The following is a 17,291-nucleotide window of genomic DNA, read 5'->3' as shown; positions in this document are numbered from 1 at the left end:
AACCAATATCATTCCACTATCTGTCTCCAATACTTAACCTGATTCCTTGTAAAGATATACAAAGTTTCACACCAATAGATTTCAAGTTAGGACGTGACAAAAACTCGGCTCTTTGTTTGTATACACTTTTTCCTTTTTTAATAATTTTTTTTTTTGAGATAGACCACATATGATATGGGTACCACTTGATATAGGTCTCTTTAAGATGTCAATATCATCGAGATGTCGTTGTTTCCTTTTGATATTTGTTCTATCTTCTTGTCTATTAAAAAAAAATACAGTTTAAATTTGGACCTTATATTTTCATAAATCACGATCTGAGTGACTTATTTTTACTTTTTTTGAGTCGGATATTCAAACAAACATGTTAATTTATAAGCTTGGTCTCCACTTTCAAAACTGTACTTCTAGTGACACTTGATTTTGAACACTTTGGACATTGAAGTTACATTTAAGTCACACAATGTCAAGTTCCTAAATTATGCCTTGTATATATGTATTTGGTCACCCTAAATCCAAACTCATTTAAGATGATATAAAAGTTAGACTTTTTGCATGCATATTTTGCGAATTTGACTCATGCTTACACTACTAGTGAGAGTAGGTATTTAATTTAATTTTCTTTCTTCATTATTAAGACTCTAGAGTTGTGCAATGTACATACGTGCTCAAGAGCCTTTATCATCTAAGTATAGGTTTGGTATTAAGGTGGGTGTGCCAGAATCACAGCGATCACTGAGATTTTTCAAAAGCTACACTTCGTAGCTTCAGCAAAATCATGGTGGATCATCGTGACTCTGGCACACCCATCGTGATATCAAACATATACTAAGCTAACTTTTGAGAGCAAGATTTCAAAACATTTAAAGATTGAGAACTTCTGGTCCCCACAAGACAATATTTTGAAGCCAAATAAGTTTCCAAAACTTTGATAACCAAGGATCAAAATTCACAAGTACAATTAAAAAGAATATGAGAACCAAATTTACAAAGCATAGAAAATAAAAAGTAGAGTAAAAATCATGAATTTGGAAAAACAAAATAATAAAAATGATGACTTCATCTCACAACAGAAAGTATATACGAGTAGTTGCAGTAGGTTTGAATCAGTAATAGTTGGTTCATCAAACAATCTACTTCACTCTCTCTCTTTTCCACATTATACATATATTTTCTCTATATTCCTCAACCAAACAATATCAAACCATTCCATATATTTAACAAAAAATCTTAACAAACCAAGCACTTATATCTTAGTAGAACCTTTTGCTTTGAAGAGATATCATCAATTATTCTACACTAACAAACATGAAATTTTATCTTGTAATTGTTATTTTAGCAGTTAGAATATTTGAAGGATGTGATTGCAAGATGGTGCAGTTCATTTTTGGTGATTCTTTATCTGATGTTGGAAACAATAAGTACTTATCTAAAAGTCTTGCTCAAGCAAGTTTGCCTTGGTATGGTATTGATATAGGAAATGGTCTTCCTAATGGGAGGTTCTCTAATGGTCGTACAGTTGCTGATATTATAGGTACCTCTTTTACTTTTTAAGATTTTTTTTACTGTGTTAAGCAAATCTATAAACACATCATTATTTAGAAATAATATGACTTTTATTTTAAATTTGGTATTTAACCAATGAGTTTGGCTCAGTTGGTTAAGTAGCACTGAGCATTTGCGGAAGGATCAAATTAGATCTCCGCATAACACATTCTCATCAAGGTGAGATGAGTTTTAAGGTGCGAACTAAGCATCTAAGTTGAGATTATTTTCATAGTTAGTTCAAAGGATCGAAGCTTTTGAGGATACTATTTAGAGTCATTTGGGGTGTTAAAGTTCCTAATTATGGTGGTTTTCTACCAAAATGAAAGTAAAATTGATGCTTATATGTCCCCGTGAGCATAACTCAGTTGAAAAGAACATGTATTGTTATATGCAGAAGCCGGGGTTCGAACCACGGACACCCCACTTATTCACCTTGAAATCAAGGTGAATTATAACTAGTAGACTACTTGAAGAAAAAAAAATTGATGCTTATACAGTTTTTTCTATAATCAAGTAAATCTAATATATTGTAATGTTATGTTGAGTATGCTTATTGCTACCTCATGCTAATATCATACTCATATTATTTACATGTTTAGGTGACAATATGGGGCTTCCTAGGCCTCCAGCATTTTTGGACCCATCTCTAAGTGAAGATGTTATATTGGAAAATGGAGTGAACTATGCTTCAGGAGGTGGTGGCATATTGAATGAAACCGGCAGTTATTTTGTAAGATTACAAGAATTAATTTTACAAAAAAAAAAAAAGTTTTATAAACACTATATTTGGTCGTATTCAAAATTATGGTTAATTTAATTGAGTAGACGGTTAATTTAAATCAAGTTGAAGAAGGTAAAGTTATAGTTAATCGTGTAGTTGAATTAACCACAATTCTGATCATGAATTGAATTAATCAATTATACAACCGAATTAACCATATTTTTGAACGTGATTAAAAAGGTGTCGTATATGTAAGTAGAAATGAGAGTTTGAATATCATTACTCTTAATTTTATGTTATTTGACATTTTTATTTATTTGAATGAAAAATCATACCTCTTGCAGATTCAAAGATTTTCTCTCTACAAACAAATTGAGCTGTTTGAGGGGACACAAGAACTAATTAGAAGCAAAATTGGAAAATTTGAAGCAGAGAAGTTTTTTCAGGAAGCACGTTATGTTGTTGCTTTAGGTAGCAATGACTTCATCAACAATTACTTGATGCCTCTTTATAGTGATTCATGGACATACAATGATGAAACCTTCATCGATTACTTAGTAGGAACACTTCAAGAACAACTAAAGGTTTATATTTATTTAATCTAATCAAGCACAATCTTTTCTCTGGATTGAATTTGGGATTTTGATTCTTACAAAATCCGCTCCGTTCAAACCCGGCCGCTCTGCCCTAAATTTTACGGGGAAAATCCGATTTAACTAATGTGGCTGCAGGTGGGGAGAAAACCCATATTTTTAGTACGGGGGCGGAGCAGGGCGGGACCGAGGATGCTTATACCCGTCCCACATCCACACCCACCCTCGCCCTATCCTCCTTATTGAAATTTTTCTTATTATATTTAATAATCTTATACCCATTAACTTACAAATAAGTATCAAACTTAATAATATATTTTTTTTAACATGGGATATGGCCGATAATGCTTATACCCGCCCTGCGTTGTTGGCATGCATAGACAAAAATAAGAGCCTAGGTGACAAAAATAAGAGCCTAGGTGCAAGGCAACTAATGGTCTTTGGGAAAATAAATGTATGGATTTTAAACTCATAATCAATAAAAGCCTATAAAAAAATGTTAAGTGGGAAAAGAAAATAGTCTTATTTAAGGCACTTAAAATCTTTCTTAATTATGCTTTTGAAATATTTAGGTACTGCATAGCCTAGGAGCAAGGCAACTGATGGTGTTTGGGCTTGGCCCAATGGGCTGTATTCCCCTTCAAAGAGTGCTTAGTACATCTGGGAATTGTCAAGAAAAAACAAACAAGTTAGCTCTTAGCTTTAACAAAGCTTCAAGTAAGGTAGTAAATGATTTGGGGAAGCAACTTCCCAATGCAAGCTACAGATTTGGTGATGCTTATGATGTGGTTAATGATGTCATTAGCAACCCCAGCAAGTATGGTAAGTATAATATTAATTTCTTCACAATTTTTTTTTAATTTCTTAATTAGTTTTAATAAAGAAAATGTTAATTTATTTTGTTTTTGTTTTCAAAGGTTTATATAAAAAATAGAGTCAAATAAAAATAATTTCAATATTTAGAATTTCTAGAACATTTTTTGTGTTTTTATGAACGTGTGATAAATATTTTTTTTAAGAAATTAAAATGATATTAATAACCTCAGGACTATCTTCATGGTACAAGGACTATCTTCGTGATAAATATGACTTTGAATAGAAATGATTTTGTAAAATTGTGTTTGTTATAGTTAGTTCGAAGTTAAATAATTTATGCTTGAATGTTTCCACTCCAAAAACAAATTTTAGGTGTAAAAAAAGTACAATTTATAAGAATTATTTTTTTACAATTTGTATGCAAGTTTTTGAGATAAAATCAATTTCTATTTTTTCTCACAACAACATATGTATTTTCATAAGGAAAAAACACAAAGATATGCATTTTTACCTGGAAGCACGGACACTCCTTGAATTAGGCGTGTTCCGATATCAGACACGTGTCGTGTCTAACATCAACACGACACCGACACATATAATTACACTAAATTGTGTGATTTTATCAAATTATTAGCGTTGTCGGTGTGTTAGTGTGTGTGTCGTGTCCGGTGTCTGTATCCATATTCGTGCTTCATAGATTTTTATTAAACTTATTAACTAAAAAAAATAAAACTATGATAATCTCTATTGTGGAACCAAATACACTCTTAAAAAAATAATGAAATTTTTTTATGGGCTGAAATTGAATCTAATAGAATAAGATTTACACAATACACATCGCATACCAACCACTTGCGCTAGACCTCGATGTTACGAAAACGTTAGCTTGTCTCGTGAGAATAATTTCCATTGTCATAATATTTTCAATGTAGGGTTCCAAAACGCAGACTCACCATGTTGTTCATTTGGGAGGATTAGACCAGCTCTTACATGTATACCAGCATCAACATTGTGTAAAGATAGAAGCAAGTACGTATTTTGGGATGAGTATCATCCATCAGACAAAGCTAATGAACTAATTGCCACTGAACTGATCAAGAAGTTTGGGTTTAAACGTGTTGATCAAGCAGAAACTCCTTCACCATCACCAGAGGTTGCTCCATCTCCTTCAGATGATTAATTTTACCAATTTGTCTTTGCATAATGCTGCGATTGTTCTTGCCATTAAATTTCTATTGTAATGGAAACAAGAATCACTCTTTGCCTTTGTAATCTGGTTTCGAGTCCGCACGCGGGATTGCTAGGTTGGGCCTGTGACTAGTGATTTTGTGTTAGAATAGATTAGGGTTGGTTCACTTGGTCTGTTTTATCACGATATATTCCTATTTAGGTTGTTTCTAGGTCAAAAAAAAAAGTATAGCTCTTTGCCTCTTTGTTGTCTTGATCAGTTGTAGTTTATTTCTTGTTATGGTCTTAGGGTTTTAATGATAATGAGTCATACTTAATTTCTTGTTTTTTGTTCAATGGATTCATATAGTAAGAGTGTGAATACAAGCAAGTAATACATCAAAAAGACATAACATATAGGGGTTTCATATAATCCAATCCAAATCAAAGCGTAAACAATATAAAATAATTGAAATCAAGACAAAACTAAATAATGTTTGATATTTTAGGATTTTTTTTTTGTTGGTGAAAATGGCTCTGATAAGATTTTATTTAATGACCGAATTTAGTCAAATCAAATCAAGTCATATTTTTTAAAGGAGTCATTCAAACTAAACCGAATTATTAAATTTGATGGTTTCTTGACTGAAATTGACACCTGCACTCTCTTAAGGCGTATATATAATCGTATAAACACCGGCCACTCTCTAAAATAAGACAACAAATCAACATAATTTAATAATAGTTCTATTTTTGCTTACAAGAAACTAATTTCTTGTTGGATAACTAAGGAAGTCTTATCATGTTTCCTTCCTATGAAAATGAAATGGAGTTGCTTTTCAGGCTCCTAAAATTGCTCAAAGACACTTAATAAAAATCGAATGATAGTTAACTATCATTTGTTGGTGAACAATAGTTACAAACCGTTCATCACTTTTAAATGGGTTTAACCGATTTAAAAAGTGATGCAAACACATTAACTACTGTTGAGGGGTATTTTTAGAAATTTGAGACGAGTAATTGCTAGGTACTTAAAAAAGAATTTCCAAAATGAGACAACATATTTTGTTAGTGAGTTAGTCCATAATATTGAATAAAAGTTAGATACCAGGTTGTTAAGCTTTGGCTAGTTTTGTTGGTTGGTTAAACTAGTTTCTTAACAAACAAGCTATCTCTATAAATAAGTTACACAAAAATATCTCTCTCAATCTATGTATCTATCTTCGTCATCATCCCTTAATTCCATCTTTTCTCTATAGTTTTCCTTCATTCTATTTGATGGCCACTCAAGCCAAACCTAAAAATATACATTACAACAACCATCAATTATTATCCCATTAAATGAAGTCGGCTATATGAATTAAACCACGTCATAATGTTCTATAAAAAATCATGTATTTCAACTCATTTATCTCTAAATCTTTTTTGATAGCTTCTCTTATAGTTTATCTAGGTTTATCCCCACCTCTAGTGATCAAATTTCCCTCCATCTGATCTACACTCTTAACTATGGAATTCACATGTCTTCTCTTTATTTGCCCAAACCACCTAAGACTATTTTCTACCATGTTTTTTTTGACAAATTCTATGGTACACTCAAAATTTACCGGTACAACAAATAATTAAATTAATAATTAAATCAGTTGCTTATTTCGTCAAAGCTTTTGTTAAAATAATATTTAATTATTATAATTGTCAATGATATTCATGTGGTGTACCGTATAAGTTTCCGTTTTTTTTTTACTATAGTTGCTACCCAAACTCTCTCTCTCTCTCTCTAATATGTTGTCATATCTAATTCTATCTCATCGAATCTTACCACACATCCAACGCGACATCCTCATATTTTTATGCTTACTTTATGTCCATGTTGGTTCTTTACCGTTCAACACTCTGTCTAGTACAACATCGTTGATTTGACCGTTGTCGGATAAGATTTCCACTGTAACCTAACTGGTAATTTCACATCACATAACACACCTGAGGTACTCCTCCATTTTATACTTCCCGTTTGGATTCGATAGTTTACATATCCTTATATTTCTCTATCATTTTGTACTTTCGACCCAAGATCTAAACACTAGATTATTTTATTTTTTTGGTGAAATAACCCAATGATAGAAATTCATCTTTAAGGAGAATATGCGGAAAATTCATGACTCGAATCCCGACTAATGCATTTATAATACTATCTCCTTCTCAACCGAACTATGCTCACAGGAACAAATACCGGACATTGTTTAATCATATAAAGAAACGACAAAATATCTATCATCCCACACCCCTACACGTATCTAAATTAGATTAAGGTCTCTGCATGAAGAAGTATCGTTGTTAGGTTTACAGGTGTCCCGTATTTATACGAATCTTAAGTGTTATACATACATCACTTTGTGTCTAAAGTTTCATAAATTAAACTCCATGCTTTTCATGCAATATCCATATATATTCATGAATAAAAAGTTTCAGATCTTGTTTACTATAATATATATTTGAATACCACTAACATGATACGCTAGAATAAATGTTATTTTATTAGCCTTAAACTTTTCCAAAGCAGGAGACAAAAGTCTATTCCCACAACTTTGTACATCACTTTCTCCCACCGAACACAAAAGCTAATTAGTGTGTGTTTTGTATATACAAGATATGAACAATGTATCTTAATTTCAGTGGCTAATGAACATTATTACAGAAAAATGAACTTAAACAATTTAGATTTATTGCTAGTTCACTTTCTAAGAAATTTTGGTTATGAAAGCACCAAGCAACACTGGTTTTGTACTTTTGTATTCACATATCTTTATATGCCAAAAGAAGGGCTATAAATATTGTTATTTGTCGGTTTAATGCCACAAATGCATCTCCATCCATATATCGTAAGCAACATTTAGGATTAACTATATGTGGAAGATTTTATTTTTTTTAATCCTAAAATTGATAATTCTTTCTTTTGATGGTGATGATTCATTTTATTTGGTTTGTTATATTATAAAGACGGAAAATGCTATAAAGCCAGAGCGGGCATGACAAATCTAGATGCCTAAAACGAAATTTGAAATGAGGTATTTAAAAAACTAACAACTAATTTGATACTTTTATAAGCCTAATTAGTTTTTACCATCTTAAACAACACAAAAAAATTAATGAGTAAATTTTTTAGTATATGATCTAAAATATTTTATAGAAATAAAACTAATATTATCAGTTAAGTAATAGATTTGTGGCCTAAAGAAATGTGAGGCTAGACGATCATCTCACTTATCACCGCACTTGGACCGTCCTTGTTGGGTCGTTGGAGGAGCTCGTGGGACTGTTCACATCGAGGCTAGAACAACCACACAATGAGAGAGACACCTCACTCTTACCCAAAAACCTTAAGGCAATTGGTTTATGAGGCCTCTCACTTTTAAGGTGTTCAACCTTTACTCTTTTATCCAATGTGGGGCATTTAACTCACACTTACATACAACAACACTCCCCAAAAGTGTGAGTCCATCACTTTATCGTGCTCCTCCTAGAGCGGAAGCTTTTTACTTTGCATGTATCGCCGTTGCTGCACAAGGAGCCAAGAGCATGGTGTGGAGTAAAACAAAGTGTTCAACATCTGAAGATTTTTGGCTCATTGTGTTTCAGACATGTACCTGATCAACTGAGAAGAAAACGAAACAGAAGATGTTGGAACTGAAGAACAAGAAGAAGTAGTTGGTGATACAGATGAATGAGGTGCAGGAAGAAAGATGGTCAGGTTGCAAAATACAAGGCCAGGCTAGTTGGGAGAGAGACACCACACTCTTACCCAAAACCTTAAGGCCCTCTTACTTATAAGATGTTTAACCGTTACTATTTTATCCGATGTGGGACATATAACTCACACTTGTACACACCAACAGTCCTTATGTATTAAAATAGTTTGTGGTTTTACATTCACATATAGTTTGATACTTCATTTTTAAGTTGGGCAAGACAATGGTAGAAAATTAGATGGATAGTAAAATCAAGTATCTCCGATTGATTATAGAAAATGAGTGAAGAGGTTCAAGTAATGGGATCTAATTTTCAAGAAGATGGTGAACGGTAAAGATATTGTAGTTTGCGACACACATATATACATCTAAATTATACGCCACTTTATCAATTTTACATAGAGATCCGTATGAGTTTAGCTCACTTGATAAGGGATAATGCATAATTTATATAGGGGTCGGAGTTCGAATCCCGTATTCACCTTTAAGGTGAATTTTCTCTAACTGCTAGATTACTTAACAAAAAAAAATATAGTTGATGTTGTATTGAAAATAATAATTGCGAGTTGTTTTATAAAACATCCTTTATTACTGGTATGGAAAAACATAAATTAAAAGAATTGAAAAAAAATAAAAAATAAATAGTGAGCGCCATAATACAAAAATAAGCATTAATGATTCCTTAATATTGTAAACTTATACACCTTAACAAACAAATTTTACTTAAAAGCCTCTCTCTTGTACATAGTACATACATTATAAGTAGTTACTTAAAATTAAAATAGTATCTCCCTCTCTCTTATAGATGAATTATACTATCATAATGTGTAGAGCATTCATCATGCACAAATCATGGATATGGTACTCTTGGAGTGTGACGACCATTAGCCCCTGATGGCGGGTAGTCATGGAGTTCCAGATTCATCCTCTCAACAACGGTAGGCTCCTCTCGCGGCCAGTTTCTTTCATTGATGACCATATCCTGTAAATCATTAATAATAAAGATTATTGGCTTAACAACATTCTACGATCGTTGTTTTAAGAAGATGGTTAATGTCTACGTTTTAAACCGTGACATCAAAAGGAGGTCGGATAGTTCAACTGATTTGAGCTAAGAGTTAAAGAGTTGGAGGTCCAAGATTCAAACTCGAACGGAGAAGCAAACATTTGCTAACATTTTCTATACAATATCAAAGAGTGATTTATCACGATTGCGATTTAAGCAATTAACGACCTTAGGATATAATCTATTTGTACCTTGTGATTGTTGGCATTCTCCAATACAAGATGAATTTGAGCACGTTGTATAAGGCTTTCACTTCCTGATTATAGAAGCAAGATTTTGTTAAGGTAAAATAATAATATCAAGAAGAAATTAACAATTAAGTTTTTAAAGAAACGAAGTTTAAATTATGATATAGTTGAATTTACTTGTAATTGGAACTGCTTTGAAGCATACAAGATGGGAAAGCCCTAAAAAAATGACAAACAGGTGAAAAATATTGCCTTTCATTCTTGTCACTTAGATTTCTTATGTTTCTTCTCAAACGCTGTTCTCAATTTATATACATGATGATTAGCATTAGATTTTTTCTATAGGTTTCTTTTAGCATGGAATGTGGAATATGGAATATGGGAGGAGCAATCAATCATGTTGCCAAATTCAAAAAGGTGATAGCAACCTAATAATTTCTTAGAAGATATATCAACGCGTTTCCACAAATTTGTAAAGCTTTCATCATTATGTGGGGTCTTGGGGGTGCGTGGGAATAGTTAGGTGAACATCTATTAAGTGATCAATATAGTGACTAAACAAACATGAAGCACACAAGTAAAGTGGAAAATGACACAATTTTGGGGGTGGCAAAACCGTTAAAGAGTCTCACATCGAATAAGAGATGATCTGACAATGTGTTTATAAATAGGGGATTTTCTCACCTCGCAAGCCAGTTTTGTATAGTTGAGTTAGACTCAACCACGATGTCTAAGATCGTATTAGAGCCTCCTCCAAGATCCGTTGGACAACCTGCTATCAGGTTTTCGCTATCGGACCACCCACCATTTATGTCCATGCTCCAAATGTCCAGTCCTGGACGTGAGCGGGTGTGTTTAAAACTAGAATTTGATTTTAAATTTCTTGGATTGAGATCAATAATTGATGTTTTAAATTCAATATTTTAATTTTTAAAAAATAAAATAAAATTTCATTAAATCTTGACTATTTAATCTTAATTTGACAACCATGATATACTGCCTGCGTGAATGTATGGATAACCGAAACTGGCAATTCAAATTCTAAAACACATCATATACAGTACAAGGCTTAGTGGAAATAGCCTTAACCTGATGCATATTCTATATGTGAATAGCTATTGAACATTGAAGAGTAGTGATAGGTACATGTCCATGAAAGTCACTTTCACGTTTGAGTCAATTCCACTTGGATATGACAATAACAGGCCCCAAATATGGTAGCGATTTCACCACAGCAGTCAAGCTTTTACCATAGACACAATATTCAAATAAGTTTTCATTATGGAGTCCACTATAGAATATGTTGTCACTAGTCCAACAAAACTTGTAGTTGTTTTATTATGATTGTAATGAGTAGTAGTTTTGATAGAGAGAATTCTAGCAGAAGATGTGCAAACAGCTCCAAAATTATACAATCAAGAATCAACAATGATATTTTTGGACACTCCTCATTTTCTAAATTTTTCTATATTCATTCAATACTTCATTTTCTCTTCATATCCTATGAAGTATGGACACTCCTCGAATTAGACGTGTCCCGGTGTCGATCGACACATATAATCACACTGAATTATGCGATTTTCTCAAATTATTAACGATGTTGGTGTGTCAGTGTCTGTGTCGTGTCCGTGTCTGTGTTCGTATCCGTGCTTCGTAGTTCATATCTCTCTTCCAATCATATCATCAACATTTCACACCAATCTCTCTTATCTCTCTCTCAAGGTGTATACACCTTTAAGATGTTAAAGAAACATTTTCCTTATATAATAGATAAAAAAAAAAATCAATTTGAAAGTGTTGTTCAGAATGGAAGAAGAAGAAGAAGAGAGATTACTTGATAAACAAGTCATCTCCAATAGCTCTAACTAACTTGCCACATAAAAATGTACAACTGTTATGTCAGTTAGAAAGGCTATGATATAGTGCAGTAATAATTCACCATCATTGTAACAAACTCAACTAATGAATAACAGAATTTCTTTCACAATGTTCTTCATTTTCTCTTTTAGGATTCTCAATTCACTTTCTTAATATGGTATCAGATCCTTATATGAGAAGAAGGTTGTTACGATTCAGTTACGCTGAATTCTGCCATGGATGCATGTTCCTTACGCTTCAAACTTTTCTCTGTTTTTCTTTGAAGATTCATCATTTTCATCCTGTGTTTTCCCTTTTTTGTTTTCTTTCAATCTTGATTGATTATCAAGATTCTTGTTCTTCGTGATTCATCATAATTTTCTTAGTTGATTCCTGAACCTTCATCACTATTTTCTTAGTTTTTCTATATCCTTCTTGTTATGATTAGCAATGGTGTGAAACAACGGAAATGCTAATAACAATGGAGTTCAAGATTCAACGCAGGATTTATCTTCACCTTATTACGTTCGACTTAGTCATGGACCTCATTCAGGTGCAATCAAGCCTTAGTTAAGCACCTCGAATTTCCAAGCTTGGGCGCGAGCAATGCGCAGAGGCCCTGGTGGCAAAAATAAATTTCAGTTCGTAGATATGAAACCATTTTTCCTCTTAAACTAGATGATTTAAGCTTCCAAGCTTGAAAGAGGTGTAACAACCTCATTCATTCATGGATCACAAATTCAGTTTCAGATTCTATATGTAAGAGTATTGTGTACATTGACATTGGATGGTACGTGGATTTGCTCCGTGTTGACAGTTGGTCCATTCACCACTGACTAGACCTCTACGAGGATGTTATAATCCACTTGTGTTGTTTTTAATTTTCATATAACCTGTTCGGGTAGACCTCCATTTTGTGGATAAACTAGTTAGGTTTATGTCCCCCAGTTTTTTTTTATGTATTTTTTTCCCTTTTTTTTAATAATATATTTATGAGCATCTGACAAACCTGAGTTGGGTACCAACTTAGTTGGAAGCCACTCTTTTTTATGTCATTTGCTCTTGCCTTATAAAAAAAAAAACATTGATATTGTTTCTGATGTGTGTTGAGATTTGAAAGAAAGATTCACTAAAGTTGATCGTGTTCATGTTTGTAAACTCAAAACTGAGATCAAGAATTTGAAACAAAGTACATAATCTATCAGTGATTATTATGTTGAGTTAAGATCTCTTTAGGAATAATTTGATGGTCATAAACCTACACCTTCTTTTACTTGTCCTCAAAAGATGTGTTTGTGCTTCAGTGCACAATATTAAAGAATTTAGACATGAAGATCAAGTGATCCAGTTTCTAAGTTGTTTGAATGATAATGCCCCAGTTATGGTAAGAAATCCAATTTGTTGGGTATTTGGGTATTAGCTTCATTGTTGCTAAAATAAATACTCATGTATGTTGGATACGATGTTCCAACATCTTGACACGGTTCAGCGTGTCATGGTTATGTGGCTTGGTTTACGCAATCTTTATCTTATTAAGGAAATCACGCCCTATTTCTTGTTCACCAAGCAGCGCGTTTTTGTCCAAAATCAGCTGGAAGATTTGTTTCTAAAATATCAATATTTTAGGATTCCTTGGTGATGTGTTTGGCGGTTCCTAAAGATGTTCCTACATTTTAGGAGTTATCATATTTGTAAAATATATTTTCTGAAGAATATTTGTTTCAATATATTTCTAAAAAAATATTTGATTCAAATATATGTGTATCCAGAAGAAAGATATTTTTTCAATGGATATTTTTACTTGTAAAATATATTTTCAAAAGAGATTTTAAAAAATATATTTTTTTGAAGAATATTTGTTTCAATATATTTCTGAAAAGAATATTTGATACAAATATATGTTTAGTCTACGACGAAAAAGCCCATATTTTGAATGGCTATATAAGGAAGACTTGTACCCTAGTTTTATTGACCATTTCAATGTTATTGAATTGAGTCATTAGGGTTTCGACTTGTGCTTTAATTGTGAGTCTCTCTTTGTATCACCTTGATGCATTGAACAAGACCTTTAGTTGAGTTGTAATGGATCAAACCCACAGATTTTCATAAAGAATAGTTTTTAGGGTTTTGAGTCGTTTTCCATGTGTGTTCTTCTCTTGTATCGTTTGTGATGCAAGTCTAGGACTGTTTATTGAGTTGTAAACTCATGTTCACTACTCCGAAGCTTTGAAGCAAGGAGCTAGGTAGATTGTGTACTACACCAAAGTTGTGAAACAAGGTGCTAGTTGTTTGTTTGAAGGTAACTTCATTGTTTGAGTTTGTGTTTAGGTCTGATAGGTCACAGTGGCTGTGACTGGCCATAGGATAGTGAGATGGGAACTCAAATCTAGGAGTTCCTAGGTTGAAGGCTATACGGGCAGGTCCTAGGTCATAAAGTGTAAACGAGGAGTTTGCTGAGAGCTTTTGGATAAGGACTACACTAGTGAATTTCTTTCCTGACTTGGTAGCCTCCAGAGTAGGTGACATTGCACCAAACTGGGTTAACAAACTTCCTATGCCTGTTTACTTTCTTGTCTTTTATTTCTGCATCGTTTTTTTTATTTATGTTCAGTTAGAATGATGTTCTAAGCATCTCATTCAACATTCGTAAATCATATCTGATGTTGGAACATTCTATAGAACATCTGTAATCTAACGCGCCAGCGCCAGAATTTCACAATTCTGATGCAAATTCAATGCAAGCTGTTTTTCAAGATCCTGAAGATAGTTGCAAAGGGATTTCAAGATGTGCCTCATTTTACTAGTTCATTACCTGGAGTTACTAAGGACAAATGTGGCAGTATTCTTGCTTTAATCTAATCATCAAACATTTCATCTTCTCAAACAGTTAATCATGTCAGAAATTATGTATCAAATGGGTCCAAAACGATATGTATAATTTCCGTTAATTGATTTTTTTTTTCAAAACAAAAATATGAACAAAGCCTTTTTATACTAAACAAACTTCAGTTAACAAATTTGATTAATTGATTAAAAAAAAAATAAAGAGATGTACCAATTCTCAATCGCGGCACGAAGAGTCTGACACTTAATGGAGAGATGTTAACGTATCAAATGTGAGTTAAAGTTCCACGTTTTATGTAAGAGTAAATGTTGAACACATAAGTGAGGTCACCCATATACCTAATATCTTAAGACATTCAACGAAGACGTGATATCAATCTCACTTATGTGGTTGTTCTTAATCTAATGTAATTATACAACACAATGTAGTTTTTAGGTGTCATTTGTTTAAATATTTTATCTAAAATTTTAGTTTTTTGATGTCATTCGCTTTCATGTAAAAAAAATCATTCAACCTCTATTATTTCAAATTCCTTTGTTTTTGGTCTTTGGTGGGATCCTACAATAAAAAAATGTAGATGTGTTCTGCTAAGTTGACAAATACATGTTTATTAGACATTTTAAATGATGTGGCATTATTTTAATGAATCTAATCTTTTGGTGGCATAATTTCTCAGTAATCTCCAACTCTTTCAACAAATTTATAAAGTTACTGTCAACTCATTTTATTCCTTATACTCTGACGGATAAAACACGCACTTTTTAGTTTTTTCCCTTATAATTTCTTTCATGTTTGAATTCCTTTTTCATTTCTTTGTTTGTCTAATTTACTTTCTCTCTTCTAATGAAATAAATGAACAAAAATATTCCTCGATGAAATCTCTACCACCCATATTTTTTACCATGTTGAGTCTCTGATCTTATTTGGCTATCTCATCAGATCACAAACACAAAAAGTATAACATTTATGGGAGAGATGGTAATACGTCGTGTGAGAGTTAAATTTCTACATTTTGATGCAAGAGTATATATTAAGCAACATATATGTGAACAACGGTAAGAACAAACTATGGTGGTCCACCTCTATCAATGTGAACGAAAACATATTATTATAGACCTCAATATTATCCAAGTAGTGTTTACTATTTGGATGATCACCTTGTAATAAACTATATATAATAGTTATGGAGACTTCTTAAGGTGGAGGCTTCTACTATATGAATATTTACTTCTACTTAATTATTATTTTTGTCAAATACTTCTACTTAATTATACCTTAATTATTAATTATTTATTGGTATCTATTCATTTTCTTTATATATAGTGTACTCATTCATATATATAGAAATAGAAATGAATATGATTCAAAAAAAATATATGATTCACAAAAGAAAAATTGATTTGAGTGAAATCCACATGAAGAAAAAAATTTGTTAAGAATGAAAGGGATATAGAAATGTAAATATGAAATGGAAAAGGAAATTTGACGGACTATTAAATACAACTTTTTTTATTTTTTTATTTTAACTAGTTATCTTATTTATCACTTTAATTAAAGTAAAATAAGTGGAATCTGTTCATTTATTGCTCCTTAACCAGTGCCCCGTGACATCGGTTAGCAACACCCTATATATATAGGATCCATTGACACCAGATCTCAACGGATTCGTTGACACCAAATCTTAAATGTTCATTTCTTTTAATCTAAAGGTCAATAATTATTTATCAAAATCTTAATGTGGACATTTTTTTTTTTTTTAAGGAGGCATTCAATATTTTATATCTCACTTTTAAGACTATTTATTGAGTAAATGGGCAATTACCCCCCTGAAATTGTAAGTTTCATCAATTACCCCCCTGAAATTAACAAAACTTCAATTACCCCCCTGAAATTGCACATCGTTAATCAATTTACCCCCTCCGTCAAATTTTTATGTTAGTGAACATGACGTTTTGCAAATACCCTCTGAAGTTTTGCACTTATGTGCAAAATACCCCCAAACTTTGTCTTTTTAGGAGACTGCACAATAGCAATGTTGCTGATACATGTGAGCCAAGGATGCATTCATTTAAAGTTACTTGAATGAGGCTACTATGTTGATAGAAACTCTCTTAAGTTGAAGATTTGGATTATTATGCATGAGTACTGCTTTTAGAGAAAGCAATTTAAGTTCTTTATTCATGGTTGACAATTAACTACTGCATGATTTTAATATTTTTAGTTTAGATTTTCTTTAACAAAAGATAAGATGTTATTTTATTAACTAAACAGATATTTTTCAATATAGAAAAGGAAAGACTTTATTAAGAACACTAACCCAAAAATAATGTGTAAAATGATTTCTGATTATATCAAGTTAAAAAAGTAAATTCAAAGTAAATTGATGCAAAGTAAATTCCCTAACAAAAGCAAAGATAACTAGTATATTTTTGCCCTCAACCCACGAAATGATGATACTTCTATCTCTTGACTTGCAACCTGTTAAATCACAATCTACAATGTTTTCCAATCAAAATTTGCAGCATTCTTCAATTACTTTAGTCAACAAATTATACAAGTCTTGGCATTTGGTTCATGTATCTCCATTTAGCTATTGCACAATGTTCTTCATCTCCTCTTCCACATTTGTCAAGGATAAGAAAAAAAAATTATAAATTTTCAAGTTCGGGGGGCATTTTGCACATAAGTGAAAAACTTCAGGGGAGTATTTGCAAAACGTCATGTTGACTAACAGAAGAATTTGA

The 17,291-nt window shown here is 32.3% G+C and overlaps 1 protein-coding gene across 1 annotated transcript; it reads left to right on the top strand.

Annotated features, from left to right (window-relative positions):
* The first annotated feature begins 1,214 nt into the window (after positions 1 to 1,214).
* LOC25490409 (GDSL esterase/lipase At1g74460) lies at positions 1,215 to 5,202 on the top strand. Its single transcript, XM_013603833.3, has 5 exons — positions 1,215 to 1,534; positions 2,148 to 2,278; positions 2,614 to 2,853; positions 3,435 to 3,684; positions 4,611 to 5,202. Exons 1-5 carry the CDS (start codon positions 1,309 to 1,311, stop codon positions 4,856 to 4,858), a joined length of 1,095 nt encoding a protein of 364 aa, XP_013459287.1. The 5' UTR covers positions 1,215 to 1,308; the 3' UTR covers positions 4,859 to 5,202.
* Positions 5,203 to 17,291: the final 12,089 nt, after the last annotated feature.

This window comes from Medicago truncatula, chromosome 3 (assembly GCF_003473485.1).
Source record: "Medicago truncatula cultivar Jemalong A17 chromosome 3, MtrunA17r5.0-ANR, whole genome shotgun sequence".
Taxonomy (NCBI): Eukaryota; Viridiplantae; Streptophyta; class Magnoliopsida; order Fabales; family Fabaceae; genus Medicago; species Medicago truncatula.
Note: the sequence above shows the minus strand (reverse complement) of the source record. Positions and strands in the feature narration are given on the sequence as shown.

What these genes read in the sequence shown, in the direction of transcription:
- LOC25490409 (XM_013603833.3), top strand. Translation starts at nt 1,309, where the DNA reads ATGAAATTTTATCTTGTAATTGTTATTTTAGCAGTTAGAATATTTGAA. An exon ending in TACAGTTGCTGATATTATAG is followed by an intron (nt 1,535 to 2,147) that starts GTACCTCTTTTA and finishes TTACATGTTTAG; the next exon opens with GTGACAATATGGGGCTTCCT. An exon ending in ATGAAACCGGCAGTTATTTT is followed by an intron (nt 2,279 to 2,613) that starts GTAAGATTACAA and finishes TACCTCTTGCAG; the next exon opens with ATTCAAAGATTTTCTCTCTA.